This window comes from Mytilus galloprovincialis, chromosome 3, assembly GCF_965363235.1.
Source record: "Mytilus galloprovincialis chromosome 3, xbMytGall1.hap1.1, whole genome shotgun sequence".
Lineage (NCBI taxonomy): Eukaryota > Metazoa > Mollusca > Bivalvia > Mytilida > Mytilidae > Mytilus > Mytilus galloprovincialis.
Window position 1 is genome coordinate 56,405,977 of NC_134840.1, and position 17,539 is coordinate 56,423,515.

Sequence of the window (17,539 nt, forward strand, 5' to 3'; positions counted from 1 at the left end):
CAAAGTAGCACGTTCTCAATTCCGACTGAAAGTGTCTTTCTAATACAACACAGGGTACATATAACGTGTTCTCGTTCACATATGAACATGATATTTGTCACTGGACGTTAAACCCTAATTCGTCAGCATCATCCAATTAGTTCTTTTTTTTATTACTTAATCATATGTTGTTTACAAATCACTCTAAAGAAGTAAACGGAAAGTAGCGAATGCAGCTACATTTGGTTATTTTAAGTTTTAATTCATTTTATTCCGTTTAGTTCCTTTTACATAAGTGCAGAGGAGAACTACAGTTGTCTATGGTTGCCGGTGAAGTCCATTTCGCGTTTTTGCGATTTCGCCTTTCATATTATATAGGGCGAAAACGCGAAATCGCGAAGTCGAAAACGAGAAATTGGTTTCGCGTTTTCACGTTTTCGACTTCGCAATTTCGCGTTTTCGCCCTATAGAATATGTAAGGCGAAAACGATAAAGCGCTAAAACGCAAAATGGCATTAACCTGCCACCATAGTTGTCAGCATGTAAACTTCTAGAATTTGTCACCAATATAAGTACATCGCAATCCGTTACTGTTTCAACAGCCATCGGTGTTTCATGTGTGTATTCTTAAACAAGTATTATTTTTCTCTCGTTTTTAGCAATGTATCACTCTCTACTGTCCTTATATATTATTCTATATTCTGAGTTTCCATCCAGATTCCTGTGTATACCATGAGGGTCCGGATTGGGGGTATTGTTTATTTCTGTATTCTTTAAATTGTATATGTCATTTTTTTCCACATTTTATTTATCTTACTCATTATTCTTTCTTTATTTTTCATATTTTGTCATCCCAATATATTTTACTTACTGATCTTTAGTTACATTACGAAGTTTATCTCTGATTTATGTACTGGTTACCAATGTAGATGACAAATTTGTGTCATTCATGACAATTAAACAGAATCAACATGCGATCAATCTTGGATGAAATTAATATTATTTTAAAATTACACTTTTTGAAACCATTGTTATCAATTTTCAATTTCATGAGTTGTTTCCGTATATGTTATGTTTCATTGCTCATGTGTTGTTTTCGTATATTTTAGCCGCTCGTCTTGAGCCTACTCATTTGATCCGATAACACCCCATATAGCAATAAAGTTATACTTTTATTGCCATTCATAACTCTTAACAGACCAATTAACAGACCGGGTTTTATACATCCGACCCATTAACAGACCAGGTTTTAAATAAAGATTGATTTATGTCACCAAAATACAGATTTTCGTGTAGATTTTTCACACAATGATATCAATGTGGTTAACAAACATAATGCCTTTTTTTTCGATGTTCAAAATATTAAATGCAAGTAAATTTAACCAATGTGTCATTTTGTGTACATTTTATGTGTGTAAAATGTGTATAAATTTATTGATGAGTAACCCGCCTTTTCATTTTATAGATCGTACATCGAAGCTAGAAAAATAATAATTACACCACTGAATTCAGTATATTGAATTGTTTTGTTAGACATGAATACTTTTTATGATGAAAATATATTTAGAAAGTTATACAATGAAACATGCTGAACTTTCAATGATTTTCTCGATAACACCTGATTAACAGACTTTAGCCAACCCGATTAACAGACCAACCGCCGATATAGCCGCATACTCAATATAGATTAACCGACCAATCTCTCGGTTAGCCGAGTGTCGGCCGTGTAGGAACGGCCAAAGTCCAAACCCGTTTAATAACTTGATGGATGCAATCACATGGAAAAACATTCAGTATCACCTTAATACACGAAATACACGATGGTCTTAAAGTATAGGATCTAGGTGTTGACGTTGTTTGGCATCTTTTAAAATAACTTTAAATAATTTGTTTTTATAAATATCACTTTTTCTGTTTAGTGTGTTTTGATGGTATCCGTTTGACTTGGCTCTTTGATTGCACATTCCGTCACCGTGTTATTGTACTATGATAATTTTTGAATTCTTGTCGTTCATTTTTTTTATATCCTTTGCTACATGGCTTTTTGTGTTTCTATGTTATATATGACGTTGCTCTGTACTTATAGAGCCCGTCATTGTGTTATTTTATATGATTTCATGTGTATTCTTGTCTTTTATTTTTGCTAATATGATTTGTCTATATGCCTTTTAGTGTTCTTTGGTACATATGACGTGGCTCTGTACTTATACAACCCGTCATTGTGTTTTTGTTCTATGTTAATTTTTGTGTTCTTGTCCTTCATTTTTGCTATCAAGGTTTGTCTATATGGTTTTTGTGTTTCTATGTTACATGTGACGTAACTCTGTACTTGACATCCCGTCATTGTGTGATTATTCTATGATAATTATTGTATTCTTGTCATTCGTTTTTTCTAACATGATTTGTCTGTACGACCTTTTTTACTCTTTGTTACATGTGACCTGGCTCTATACTTATACATTCCGTAATTGTGTTATTGTGGCATGATAAATGTTTGTTTACATATTTGTTTATTTATATAGTGATTAGGATGAATCGATAGCACAATTTTGACGGCTGTACCCTACTTTTTTTTACCTTTTTACCTTTTTAATATGTCTGTTTTGTTTACACATCGTTTTCAATATAATGGAATTTTATGTGACTATCATACAAGTTAAAGGTTAAGCTAGCTATAACACATAAGAAAAAGCTGTACCAAGGCAGGAATATGACAGTTGTTGTCCATTCGTTTGATGTGTTTTATCATTTAATTTTGACATTTGATTAGGGACTTGGATTTTCCTCGCAGTTCAGTATTTTTGTGATTTTACTTTTTAAGAGTCGTACGAAAAAAAGGAAATTATCAGCACGCACAAAAACAAACTGTCGAGTAAATTAAAAAAAACCAAAAACTTCAGCACCTATAATTCTTAAATGGAAACCATCCTGTTTTATCTGTGGAGTAGACACTGCATATTCAGTGGCGGATCCAGAACTTTTCCTAAAAGGGGGGGGGGGGGGGGGGGGGGGGGGGGGCTGCTCCAGTCATGCTTCAATGATTCCCTATATAATCAACCAAATTTTTCCCACGAAAGGCCCGCCCCCCCCCTGGATCCGCCTATGATATTTATCTATCATTATATCTTGGTATGCTACTTTCCGATGAACATTTCGAAAGAAAGGACGAGACGCTCTTTGACAAAACGCTGGCTCATCAATTAAAAGCACCATTAAACAATTAAAAGAGGAGCAAACAATAATAAAAACACTGGTGGCTAGAAGTCTAACTATGAGACAGTAAAGTGATTGTATACACGAGCTACAGAAACAGTTGAATGAAGAACACCATATAAAAAATTAAATGTTTATACTGGCCAAATGTTTTGGGAGACTCGGTGAATGATTTAGCAGGAAGTTCCATAGCTTTGCTGTCTATTAGCTAAAGCTCACAGGCAGCTTTGTATTTAGCGCAACATAAAGAAAATTAAACCGCAAGAACAAGCGTTTATATTAATTTACAATAACTATAACAACACAGTAATTGTTCGTTTGTGTTGTAACAGTTATTGTAAATTAATTTAATCGCTCGTTCTTGCGGTTCAATTTTGTTTGTGTTGCGCTCGCTACAAAACTACCGTGTTAGTGCACAGTATCATAGATTTGATATGGCGAATAAGTTATAAATGGTAATTTTTGCTAGTTTCTTTTTTCTACCAATTAATAATATGTCTGCTTTTTTTTTATATATATGTTCGAAGTGTTTTGGCAAAAGTTCAGATTAAAATCAATGGTCACTCAAAGTAGCTTAACCTAATGATCACCTTTGGTAGTGCATTAATTTAAGTTGATTGATTGATTGTTAAATACTCAACGTCCAGTGGCAAATATTTCATGCATGTTCATGACAATAACAAATTAAAACATTGCAAAAAACAATATCTAGGTCCTGGGATAGAGGCCATCCGGAATGAAGATCGAGTAGTTGGATTGCCACTTGCATATTGGATAGGAAATGAAGCCTTGCAACAGACCACCTACGGACCCCTCAAAGATTTGTTGCAATGGTTCATTACGACACTCTCTTTACACGAGACTTCGGAATTAAACGTACCTGAAAGGACGTGGCTGTGTACTTGTACATCCCCCAACCCAAGGGGACGTTACACTTTGGCAAGCTAAAGACTTTTACTACCGGTCTGAAAAAGACCTAAGTGATCATATTTCTAATCTCCAGTCACTTTAGCACTTTAGGGGCAATTTAAATTGAAGGCAATGGTGTTTGTATGTGTTGTTATATATTATCAATTTCTACGGCTTGTAATTTTTAGCCTAGGCATGTATTTTGTTTAAAAAGCCTTAACATTAGAGAGCCCAACAGTGACTGTCTTACTTCAATGTTTAATTACTGAGTCCAAAGAAGGGCCATATTTTGGAATGGATATTGTCATAAGCATAATGATACAAGTCACAGTGTTTTTTTTACAAAAAGAATAATATCGTTGATAAAAATGTTTAATAAGACAGGACCTAGTATAGAACCCTGTGGTACACCTTTATTTATATCAAGCATTTCATTAATACTTAACGTTTGACCAATCTTGACACATTGTTTTCTACGAGTCAGATAGCCATTGAATACATTTATATTAGATGCACTTAAACCATTGTGTTTCAGCACAGTAAGTATTAAGTCATGAGGCAAGCAATCAAAAGCTTATCCACCAATATTGCTGCCAGGTATTTATCATTGTATAGGGCCTTTCCAGTCTTCGATTGATAATTATGTTTAATAAAGTCGACTTAATAAAGTCAAAACATAATCTAAATTACAGGGAAAAAATGAATTAAAAACCTTAAAATGACGCCAAAGTCTCACTAGCTGTCTAAAAACAAACAATTCAATTGAAGGAGCACACTCGCGTGCTTGTAACTATTCTTTGCAAAAATAATGTTTTATGAAGTGAGTCTAGTAAAAAACTAGAGTAGACAAAGACAATTTACAAATCAGTCATTGGGTTTATTTCTTTAGTTTTAGCAGTGTAGAAATACGTGGAGCTTTTTTCGAAACATTTATTTCATTTGTTTAAGTTTTTTTTTATTATGACAATTCTTGACAATTTTTTATGATTGCTACATTGATTATCAATACCTGGATTCTTTCCATCGATAACAATGTTGTTATTACTATGTTCTTGATTACCATAAAAAAAGTTTTTAAAGATCTCGCATATTTCCCCCCGATTGTTCTTTATAGCCATGTCTCTTGTAAAATGATGTTTTTGTTATTGGCGCACCCTTTGTTTGTAAGAAATAGTTTAACTCTAAGTCAGATATCTGTTTTGTCTTAGGGTCACTTGTACATCTTTCAATAACGAAAGTGTTTACAATTTTTTTTTTTTTAATTTGGTTACAAATAAAATTAAGAATCGAAATGTGGAATGTGTCAAAAGTGACAACAACCCGACCATAGGGCAGACAAATTTCTTTAAGCTTTATACGCTTTCCAGTTTGTTTTAGCGTTAACCTGTTGTATATCATTCTGTTTTTATACAAACTAATAATTCTTTATTCATATATGATATATGTCCTGGCAACATTTTCCTGTTTTTTGGTAGGTGCGTGTTCGTTTGCTACCTGAACAAGGATTTTACTAAAATGTCCATAATAAACTGCTGCAGTGCTTTAATCATCATTACATCTATCAGTATCTTAAGCTACACCTTGCCGATTATTAAAACAAATTCTGCTCGTTAAAGTTTTTAAATTTCTACAATTATTTAAAATTCTTATATGACGTGCTTCATTCGCTATGTGAATAAACCCATACTCTTAATCCAATAAAATTTGTTTGCACGTGCGTATATTGACTATACTGCAAAAAAATGAATGTTATCAAATTGGCATGCATTTAATATATTTTTTACTTAAAACACTTGAGTCTTCCAAACTCTTTTAAATGATGCACATGTTGTTAATAATTCATTTATTATGACTTACGTGTTGCAATTCGAAATTGACATATTTGACCTAGATACGACAACCGTTCATGCTGTCTGTTAAAAACCCCTCCCTCTGAAAATAATTCGTGGAAGAGGCTACACAAACGCTCTACACTTATACACATCGGACATAGAAATTACCTTAATTATCCTAATCAGAATCGAAATAATTGATGCAAAATAGGTAGCCATTATATATATTTGTGTTATTTGAGCCCACACTATCGCTATTTTCTTAAATAAGTGTGCAATAAAACAGTGACGAAAGATACCAAAGGGACAGTCAAACTGTATTTTTTTGTGTGACAATAACACCTAGTGAACACAAACTGTCTCAGATTGTTTTATATAAAAATCAATTTTACTTAGTATGGTTGTTTGATATCATGTGTAGTTGACCACATTGTTGTGCCATTTTTATTATATCATTTTGTATAAGAGTTAGCAACACGACGGGTGTTACATGTGAACTTGGCAGGATCTGCCTACCCTTCAAGAGCATTCGTGTTGCCTAGCTAGTCTTTATTTTTTTCTATGTTGACTGTGTTTTGTGTACTATATTTTTTGTCTGTTTGTCTTTTTATTTTTTAGCTATGGCGTTGTCAATTTATTTTCGATTTATGAGTTTGAATGTCCCCCTGATATGTTTTGTCCCTCTTTTATGACACTTTGGATATGTTTTGGAGGTTTTTTTCACAATCTCTCTACACAAGTCTTCTAGTTATCAAGTATTAGGAGAAAAAAATGAAGCGATACTATCAATTTTACGTGCTAATAAAATTATCAACCAATTGAACGAAATCCAGTCGGAAAGAAGACAATCGTTCTCAAATATAAAAATAAGTCAGTCTTTCTTAAATATAGGCACCAAAGGTATACCAATCAGTGCCCAATTAAAAAAAGACAATCTTTATGAAATAAAGGCAACATAGATGATATCAATCGGTTTCAGTTTGGAAAAATACGATCATTTTCAAAATTAGGCACTAAAATTTAAATCAATCGGATTCTAGTTGGAAATTAGGCAATTTGTTTCAATTATGGGCACCAAAATTAAATCAATAATATTTGATTTGAAAACCCCAATGTCAGTGATAACAAAGGGTTTACAAAATAAGGATGTGAATAACTATAACAACACTTTTCTAAGTTAGTCAATGTATGCCACAATACACGTTTGATAGCGTAACTGCAACTGTAAAAATGACTCAATGTATTATTTGAAATTTGAAGTGCATTTCGTGTTATTTTTGCATTTTCACATTTATAGTAAAATTTGTTTTGTCCACTCAAAATGCTTCAATAAATCAATAATATTTAATTTGAATAATTGAATACATGCGTAAACCATCTCCAGCTATAAGGGTTATAATTGGAGGTCATATCAATACGCTTTCAATGAGGTCGAATTATTCACTTGCAAGTGAATAATTCATCGTGGGTGTTTCTTAGCTTATGTTGACAAAATTGAACAAAATTTGCTGCTAAACGCGAATTAGAATTTCACTTTATCACTTTCATTAATGATTCAACAAAAAACATACCTTTTTTTGTATATCTCGTAGCTAATGCCCCTTTGAAACCCCAACAGTCAATTTTTGGTAATTTTACAACTGATGCAGAACCTCGAGAACTGAAAGGCGGAGCCCTATTGGTCTCATATAAATAAAGCGCTAAAATTGTAAAGTATAGTTGTCATAAATTCTGTATATTTAAATACCGTTTGAGATTTAAAGTCAAACTCTGTTGATATTGAATTCCAGTGCTGCAAATGTAAAGTCTGACGATATAGAAATATTATTAAAAGATCGCTTGAGTTGTAAATTCGAACGCTGTAGATATAATACTAGTAGTCGGGCGCACTGTATATTTGAAGTCAAGCGCTGAAGCAGTGAAGTTGAGCGCTGTGAAATATAAAAGTCAAGCGCTCTAGATCTAAAAAAAAATGTCCAGCACAGTAGATAACAGTCTTTATCTATTTCTACAGCGCTCGACTTAAAACCTACAGCGTTAGACTTTGCATCTCCAGTGTATGAATGAGAACAATAGGGCTCCGTACTGAACTCACGTGACTGAACTGATATTTTTTCGATTTTTTTTTTACAATTTGGTTGCTTTTATTTTAATTGTGTTTACTTAAAAGGGAATGACCTTTAATTCTATTGTTTTAGAAGCATAAATAAAAAACTATCATCAAACTCGATCCTATGAAAAAATCCTCTACAGATATAACGTTGTGATATTTTTCTTGTTTTTAGAATAGATTAAAACACACATTGAACTTTTATCTGAAAATCTCTTTATCATGCTTATTTATTTACTGAACCAGGAAATTAAAAAAAATGCATTTACTTTTTCGTGACAATAGCCTGTATTGTAACTAATTTTACATTACATTAGCTATGTAATACTATAATATGGTATAGTTAAATTAATGTTATATTAAGTCCATTTTTAACCAATTAATTTTGATAAAACTCTGAACCTATATATTTATATCACTTTTTGTTTGGCCAAAACAGTCAATTTCAAAATTTGTTACGCTTTTTAAGCAATCGTTAAATTGGTGTTGATATTACAAAATAATCAACGACCTACTATATATAAAAAAAAATAATTTCTGTAACTTTATTTATATCTTGTATGTTGATTGGCTGTAGTCGCACCTTAATGACGTTTTCTTTCATTCGGAATACTCGGAATTCTTCTCTCATTTTGAAAAGTTATTAGAAGAAAATGTCAACAACATTTAGTTATTCATAGGATTTTCTTTATATTTTTGACAATTTATGATGGCAGAGAGCGATACAAAGTTTATTAAATGTGTAGTGGTTGGCGATGGAGCCGTAGGAAAGACTTGTATGTTAATGAGTTATGCTACGAACAAGTTTCCAACGGACTATGTACCAACTGTGTTTGATAATTATGCAGGTAAACAGCTCACCTATAGTACACATACTTATCACATTATTTTTTTTAATCTAAATCATTCACTTCTATTGTCTTACTTGTCATAATTTGAATGCATGAATTATTCATCAGCTTTATTTCGTATTCGTCTCACTGTCAGAAAATATTAAATTTTGATTTGTTTATACATTCGATCTTTCTAAATTCTTCACAGTATATAATCTTCAAAAACTGGTGACTGGACGTTTGATATCACTGAGATTCGACCTAAATTTGACACATTTAAAGCTTCCTGTTGAAAGCTATTATATTTCAAAAATTATAAAAGAAAGAAAGCACACACACACACAAACAATAAATATAATGCCCGTCTATACTTGATGTCATAATTATCGGTCTAATAATGGACTACCTTGTTCAAACTTTTAATTATAAAAAAGTCAATACATTATATGTGTATACAAAAGATGTGTTCTTCCCAGACTAAATATGACTAATACTGCGGAAATCCCAGTGTCGCCAGATTACATTCATGTGTGAACTTTAAACGCAATTTTAAAAACCAAATCTAGGAAGTATATAATATATAGCATGTATAGTGAGTGACACAAAATAATAATGTTGTACATTGTTTTTTTTAAAACCGACATATTTTTAATATGTGATCATAGTTAAATAGAAAACATCAACGTGTTTAACGAGTTAGAAGTTATTGACCAGTTCGTCCAAGCACTACGACCATACTATTTGCTTGACCTACATAAACTAGCTATAGGCTTTAATGTATAACATTTATCAATAATAAAATCCATTTAAATGTTACAGCTTTTACATTAATGCTAGCAAGACAAATCTTTGTTTGACTTGCTTGCTTTGCTTGTATCAATGTTTGCTCAAGCATGGCAATTAAGATAGGCGGGGCTTCAGCTTGTATACATCATACTTAAATTTTATTGGACGTTATGTTTGAAGTTAAGGACAGTCACACTAAATTTTAAAACATCACAAGATGAAAAATATAAAGCGCAATCGTAGAAATGGAAGCCAAACAATTGTATTTGCTTTTTTCTCGAAGATATGCATTTTTTATCATCCAACTGAAAAGACTGTCGTCAAGTACTTTTATTAAAACAAAAAAGCTATTCGAACACACCTACTCTGATTTCGAGTGATTCATTACATAGGTATTTCATTTGACCCATTCATTTCATCTTTTAGTACGGGAATTTTTTTATGTTATAACGTCAACCTGTAGCTTTGCTATATAAAAATGATAGAATCTGAAGCGAGATGATGTATCAAATATTCTTTCTTTGTACGTTTTCAACACAAAATATTCATCTCAAACACACCCTAACATAAGAAGGTGCACTTGATTTTCTAATAAAAGGGATAAATTAATTAGGGGGGATGACTTAATTATTTTATTTATTATGTCTATTGTTATTGAATATTGCGCACTTTGGATTAATTTTTGCTTGTAAACCTTCAAACTGATTATTCTTTGTTTATAGAGAAGGCGATAAGTGCTTTCTGTTATGTTTACTTTAGTAAGAAATTTTTTAAAAGTGAATAGAAACAAATAAAATAACAATTTTCTTCTCAAATACGAGTGTTTTATTGTTAAAAACAACCATTTGCATAAGTTTTTAATTTATCCATTACATAGTTAAGTAGAATAGTTAGATATCATGTCCACGACATGGTTATCTATCAAGTTGGATGAAGAAAATTCTTCCCTTTTTTTTTTAATTAATACAGACGGAGAACATATCAATCTATAAGTTTACTTATTTCCGTGTCTGTCCTTCCTTTACGTGACTCAAGAAAAAAAATCAAAAAATTGGAAACAATTGTATCAAAAAGAGAAAATCGAGCGAACCTCCTTATGTTAGGGTGTGTTTGAGATGAATAATTTGTCTAAAAAACGCACAAAGGAAGAACATTTGATACATCATCTCGCTTCAGATTCTATCATTTTTATATAGCAAAGCTACAGGTTGACTTTATAACATAAAAAAAATCACAGTACAAAAAGATGAAATATATGGGTCAAATGAAATACCTATGTAATGAAACACTAAATCAGAGTAGGTGTGTTCGAATAGTTATTTTGCTTTTCTAAAATTACTTGACGACAGTCTTTTCAGTTGGATGATGAAAATGCATATCTTCGAGAAAAAACAAATACATTTTTTGGCTTTCATTTCTACGATTGCGCTTTATATTTGTCATCCTGTGATGTTTAAAATTTAGTGTCCTTAACTTCAAACATAACCGTCCAATAAAATTTAAGTATGACGTATACAAGCTGAAGCCCCGCCTATCTTAATTGCCATGCTTGAGCAAACATTGATACAAGCAAAGCAAGCAAGCCAAACAAAGATTTGTCTTGCTAGCATTAATGTATTAGCTGTAATGTGACTTTACTTAGACCTTTTATACACTAAAGTTTTCTCTACAAATCTTATACACTTTGGTCAGTTTAATTTACTTATTGTTAAATGATCTTACAATTATTTGATAGTAATAAATAGAAAAGTATTCATTTAAGGATGGAGTAAGGCTGCAAGACTGTTTACAAATGTTTTCATATGAAACCAAAAAGGAAATATGCAAGACATGATAATGTTCTAGAGGCTCGAGGGAAAATGCATTTTGCGTATCACACCTGCATATTTTGTGATCTCTAATCCTGCATGAGCCCGAAGTAAGATTCCCTACACATATAACAGCATAGAATACAGGAATAATGGTTTGAATGCACCTTTCAATCGACCCAATATGAAATAATAGTTTTTCCCCACATTAATGACTTCGAAATACTTTTTCATTTCGACTTTAGACTTACCAATAGCTGTTTTTATTGACAATTATTATTTTTATTTCTAGTGACAGTTACCGTTAAAGGACAACAATATCAACTAGGATTGTTTGACACAGCCGGCCAGGTAAACATGCATACTAGTATTACGTGACCGTTTTAATATCATTTTTAATCATACAATGTGTTTTTTGACACCTGAAAAAATGAACAAGGATGTTTCATATTCACAAAGAAGTAATTTGAAAGTATGCACGAGTAAATTATTAAACTATACTTTAAATGTTTACAATTGGTTATCATGTTGCCTTCCTAACCTGCACTTCCTATTTGATGAACTGGATCACCTTTGTAAAACCTGATTTAGATACACGACAGACAAAGTTGTGTTTAGGGTTTTATTGATCCTATTCTACCACAATTCAATTTCATCATGTTCATCATTTGTTTCTCTAATTATGAACGTTTGAATGCTAGTGAGGTTATTAATGATACTTGGTATTGTTGCTAAAAAAAATGTTGGAAATTACTGCTACAAAAATGAAAGCAAACATCAAAAAAGAAGTTCAACTTTAAACTCCCTTTCACATATAAATGTACAAAGGACTACAAAGTCTTATCATCAAACTCTTAACTACTCAATGCCTCTAAGGATAGAAATGGAATGGTGTACATGTTGGAAGGTATTGTTTCAAATCACTAGAAGATGTGTGTCGAATGTTGGAATGTCTGTCTGCAAGGTTAAGGTCAATACATTGTATATTAAGAGAATAGGGATTCAGTTTGTTGTCTTTGGCTGGAATACCTCTTGCTGCTTTGAATTCCAACAGATATGCATTTTGATAAGAAGGTTTTGTGTCCCATGTGGTTACTGTCTCATTAACATATACCGGCCCACATTTAATTTTCTTCACAGTTAATATCCATAAGAAGTAGGACCAATTACTCATTTACTAATGTTGTTTTACACAAGGGCATTTTAAAACTGACTTCCAATCTTAAATTTACTCTATTGCGGATTTAAAGTTGCAACATCATTAATTCATATATATCTGGGTTCTGAACATGCTAACAATTTTCAAAGCATTCAGGTGCAGATAGATAACTCATAGGTTGACGCTTTTATTCGAACTACAACTGCAGTTTTAAAGATTTTGGTAATTGTTGTAGCACTTTATGCATTTTTAATCACAACCTAACTTGTATTAGAAGTAGGTACGCGTTTTCTTTCCGACGTATACAAATTAATATTACGTTTGATGTCTCTGGATGCACAGTTTCAAAGAGCGAGAAAAAAAAAAAAAAAACCACGCGAACATTTTTAAACATTGTGTCAACATTGTCTTCGAGTGCACAGTGTATAATGCTGAATACAATTCTAACTTTATAGATATATTTTAAATGATTAACGATTCTGTAAAGCACAGTTTTCCAACTCTTTTGTATTTCAATCCACAAGTTTTCAAACCTCATTCGCGAATTTATGGGGAAATAAAGGTTTCTAATGAGAGTAAGTTTCAAAATCTATATTATCTTTGAAATCCCCTTTTCAATGACATACATTTTCATGAAAATGACATACATTCAATATACTAGTATAAATATAAAATACATGTTCTATATATGTGTTAACGTTCCTGTTTTTTGAATGCTAGAGTGACAATTCAATTACCAAATTTGACCTACATATTTGACCATAGTATTATAGTTTAGTGGTTGTATTCATTTTAGAACTGGTAATAATTCGTCTGTTTTACTTGCATTTATGAAATACGACTGTATCATGTTATTTTTATTTAGATGTTTTTTCGTACTTATATAAGATTTTCATGTCCTGTATAAATAAACTTATACTTTAAAAACAATTGCTGAAAACATTACCGTTAGTAACTAATTGAAGCAGAAGAGGTAGAGCCAAATTTCCTAGTATTTGGTTTAATTCAAAAGGTGGGAATATGAAAGTATTTTATATCATTCCGGAATCTGAATGTTAATAAAGTCTGTGTCATCATGGTCATGTTCTCAAATTTATTTAGTTTTCTACAATTTTTCACATTTCTGTTAATATAAAATAGGCAATGTTTTTTCTACATTGGCTTAAGGTATAAGGAGAGGGTTGAGATATCAAAAAAACTTTTTAACCCCGCCGCAATTTTGCGCCTGGTCCAAGTCAGGAGCCTCTGACCTTTGTTAGTCTTGTATGATTTATAATTTTAGTTTCTTGTGTATAATTCGAAGTTTAGTATGAGGTCCTTTATCACTGAACTCATATACATATTTGTTTAGTGGCCAGCTGGAGGACGAATCCGGGTGCGGGAATTTCTTGCTACATTGAAGACCCATTGGTGGCCTTCGGCTGTTGTCTCCTCTATGGTCGGGTTGTTGTCGCTTTGACACATTCCCCATTTCCATTCTCAATTTTAATGATTCAGCATCTTGCTGTTTGGGGCATTTTGATACAAACTTGCAAATTTACATTTTTTTGTGTGTAAAATTTTGCAACATGACGAACCACTCACTCACTTCTTATTGTGAATTCGTTCTTGACGCGAAAATACTCTATGTGTGCTGATGCGGCGTATAGTAAAGACATCGCTAACATACACACTAAAATGCAAAAAAAAGTCAGAATTAGGGTTTTGAGCTGCATGTATCGTAAGGCTTTTATATAATTGTGGTATGTCGTTATAGATTACACATGATAAAAGATCTAAAATAGAACCTGAAATTACCCAAATGGAGCTGTGATGTTGTGAATCAAACAAATAATTTGAAAATTGCCCTGATGTTAATAAAGAGGGGTATTTGGCCCAACCATTTTCGTTTCGTGAAACTGTTTTATCTTATATTTTAGGAAGAATACCAAGGTCTAAGACTACTGTCCTATCCAGGTACACATGTTTTCTTAATGGCATTTTCTATTACAATGCCAGAGTCTATGAAAAACTTGGAACAAAAATGGATACCGGAAGTACGTCATCAGTCACCGTCTTCAGCATATTTAATTGTAGGAACTCAGTGCGACCTTAGAGACGATGAAAAAGTTAAACAAAAATTACAAAAACGTAGACAAAAACCTGTTACCCTAGAAGAAGGACAAAAATTAGCAAAACGTGTGAACGCAGACTGTTATGTTGAATGTTCCTCATTAACAAGACAAGGACTAAAAGACGTTTTTGATGAGGCACTCATAGCAGTGTTGGACCCTAAAGTTAAAAGGAAATCTGGAAGAAGGAAAGTGAGGTGTGTAATATTATAAATATAGTTCATTAACTCATGTCTTCAAATTTAATTCATTCACCTTACTCAAGTGTCACAGGGTTTAAGTGAAGATTAGTGCCTGCTATAGTTCAAGTAAAAAGACCCAAGTGCGTTTTCCGGCTTAAATTTGGTATATACTTAATTCACATTTACATGTACAATTGCGAAACTTACATTTATATTCTGTGGATGTTCTTGAAAAATTGTTTTTAATGTATTTGTTTATATAGGCCATAGCATTTTATTGTATGTATTAAGTCTGTGCAATACAAAATCTAGCATTTGTTGTTTTGGGGAAATGAGAGGTTGCACATGTTTTTTCTTTGACACCACCTGATATATGTTTACTTTTTTTTTTTACAAGAAATAGCTTTAGTCAGATTTTTTGATTGAAAGAGATGACATTACATTTACTGATACATTGTAACACAATTGGTTGTATGAAATAGTAGAAATATTACAAGCGAAATTTTATAATATTTGCTACTGGACATACATGCATCATATACATACTATCAGGTGAACTTTTATTGATGTTTATAGTTTTCATGTTTGTGCCTTCTTATATCTGCTATATTCTTAATGAAATCAAAAGAGTTTGTACTTATTTCTATCTTATCAAGTTAGAGCTAATATTTAGCCATCGTTGCATTTATGTATTACTTTTGTTGCTACATGAACAATTAAAAACTCGTTATTTGAAATATGACTTAAGTGCATGTATATATTTGAAGGTTCGATTTGTGAAAAATTTCGATTAACTGTTAATGCTTTTTCCTATAAAACATGACAGGAAAGACGAATTGTGTGAAGGTTGGTTTAACATACGAATTTCAGTATGTGATCTTTTATGCATATTGACTAAGACAGATACATAACTGTTAGATCTGATATCATATTGACATATTTGTCATAATATATAAAATCTTTTATAAAACCGGTGCTTTTGACAGTGTTGTTAATAATATTTACGATTGTAATGGTTTTTCTTATGAATTTTATTATTTTGGGGGAATATTGTACAAGTATCAGCTGATTTGTTGATATTTCGATATTTTCACCACAAGAATAACGTAGTTCTATCAAATGGTAAGATATGAAAAGTGATGATCTGGATGAAGGTTAGATAGTTTCGCTATGAAATCTGAAAACGAGGGCTTGTGGAGAAGATTTGATATAGAACCTTATAACAAATCTTAGCCCAATTCCGTAATCAAAATTTAAGATGGCCATGTAGCAAACAGACCCCGATCCTTTAGCAAAGCCCAATTATTACTCATGAACTCATGAGTTACTATATCCCTGTAACAAACTTACTCCAATGCGTAAGAACAGCAACATTCTAACCCAGACTTAGAAATTAAGGTAGCCAAGTACTTCCAGCAATTGAACTTGAATTGGTTTTATGTTGTTATCTTAACATTTTTTTTTAGAAATTAAATGTTTACCTCAGAATTAAAATTGACCCGGTTCTACAGGTCTTTTACTTATTGCATTTACGATGAACAAATTTAAAAAGCATGTAATGCTGATGTGTTCACTAGTTAATTCGGCATGATAAGACATTTCATAATTTCCTGGAACTTGACACACAGTTTTTATGAATATATATGTATATTCATGATCATGACGGCTATGTTGATGAATATAACTTGCAGTTGTGAAATATGGAGAATTTATATTCTTGCTATTTACCACGATCAAAATTATGAATAAGTAAAGTTCAATTGAAAAGAAATGACATTTTAATGCACGCTATATCATCCTGCTTCATCTATGTTGTAAAACAAATACATTTAGTATTGCCCTTCCAATATGTACGCTATAATCGCTTAACAACATTTGATATACAGGGTAAATTGTGCAACGAACTTGACACATAGATAGCAAAAAGTATATAATCTTTTGTATGTTTACTCATGACAGATTAAGAACAATCGGGTTTGTTATCGGTTACACAGTGATCATAGTGAACATTTTCTTCAAGAAAACTTTATCACCCGTTAGTCTTTTTATAGTTGTATATGGCCTAACTTGCCAGATTATCTTTTTTTATTCTTCCGTATATATATATTTTACATAATGAAAGACGATTTAAAAAAATTTGAAGTGGTTACAAAAATTAAAGTAAGATATATCACTACTATATATCAGTGGCATAAAATAAGATGAAGATTTGTCACGATGCACATTGATAACATCCTTCTTACAGTTCTCGTCCATAATTTGTTTTAAACTACATGTAGTTATGTTAGATCTAATCAAACAAGAAGACAATGATGTCTTACATTTGTATTTCAGCGCGTTTTTATTAGTTTTACATACTCTTTAGTGAATGCAGTTCTAGTTAAAATTAAGTCCAACCGACATCGTGCACAGAATATTTTAAAAAGTTAATTGACAGGCTATGATTTAAAATAAAAAAGATGACAAAAACAATATGATTAAATATTTAATACAGGAAGTTTCATAACTTTTGGTTTATTTTTTTGTTTTAACTTTTTAGGTTTAAAAAAATAAATAAACGCGGAAATGAACTTATTTCGTAATAGATAAATGGATTATTGCATTGATATAAATAATT

At 31.8% G+C, this 17,539-nt stretch overlaps 1 protein-coding gene across 1 annotated transcript; it reads left to right on the forward strand.

Annotated features, from left to right (window-relative positions):
• Positions 1 to 8,598: 8,598 nt before the first annotated feature.
• LOC143068393 (cdc42 homolog) lies at positions 8,599 to 15,659 on the forward strand. Its single transcript, XM_076242405.1, has 3 exons — positions 8,599 to 8,891; positions 11,763 to 11,821; positions 14,549 to 15,659. Exons 1-3 carry the CDS (start codon positions 8,750 to 8,752, stop codon positions 14,951 to 14,953), a joined length of 606 nt encoding a protein of 201 aa, XP_076098520.1. The 5' UTR covers positions 8,599 to 8,749; the 3' UTR covers positions 14,954 to 15,659.
• The last annotated feature ends 1,880 nt before the right edge of the window (positions 15,660 to 17,539 follow it).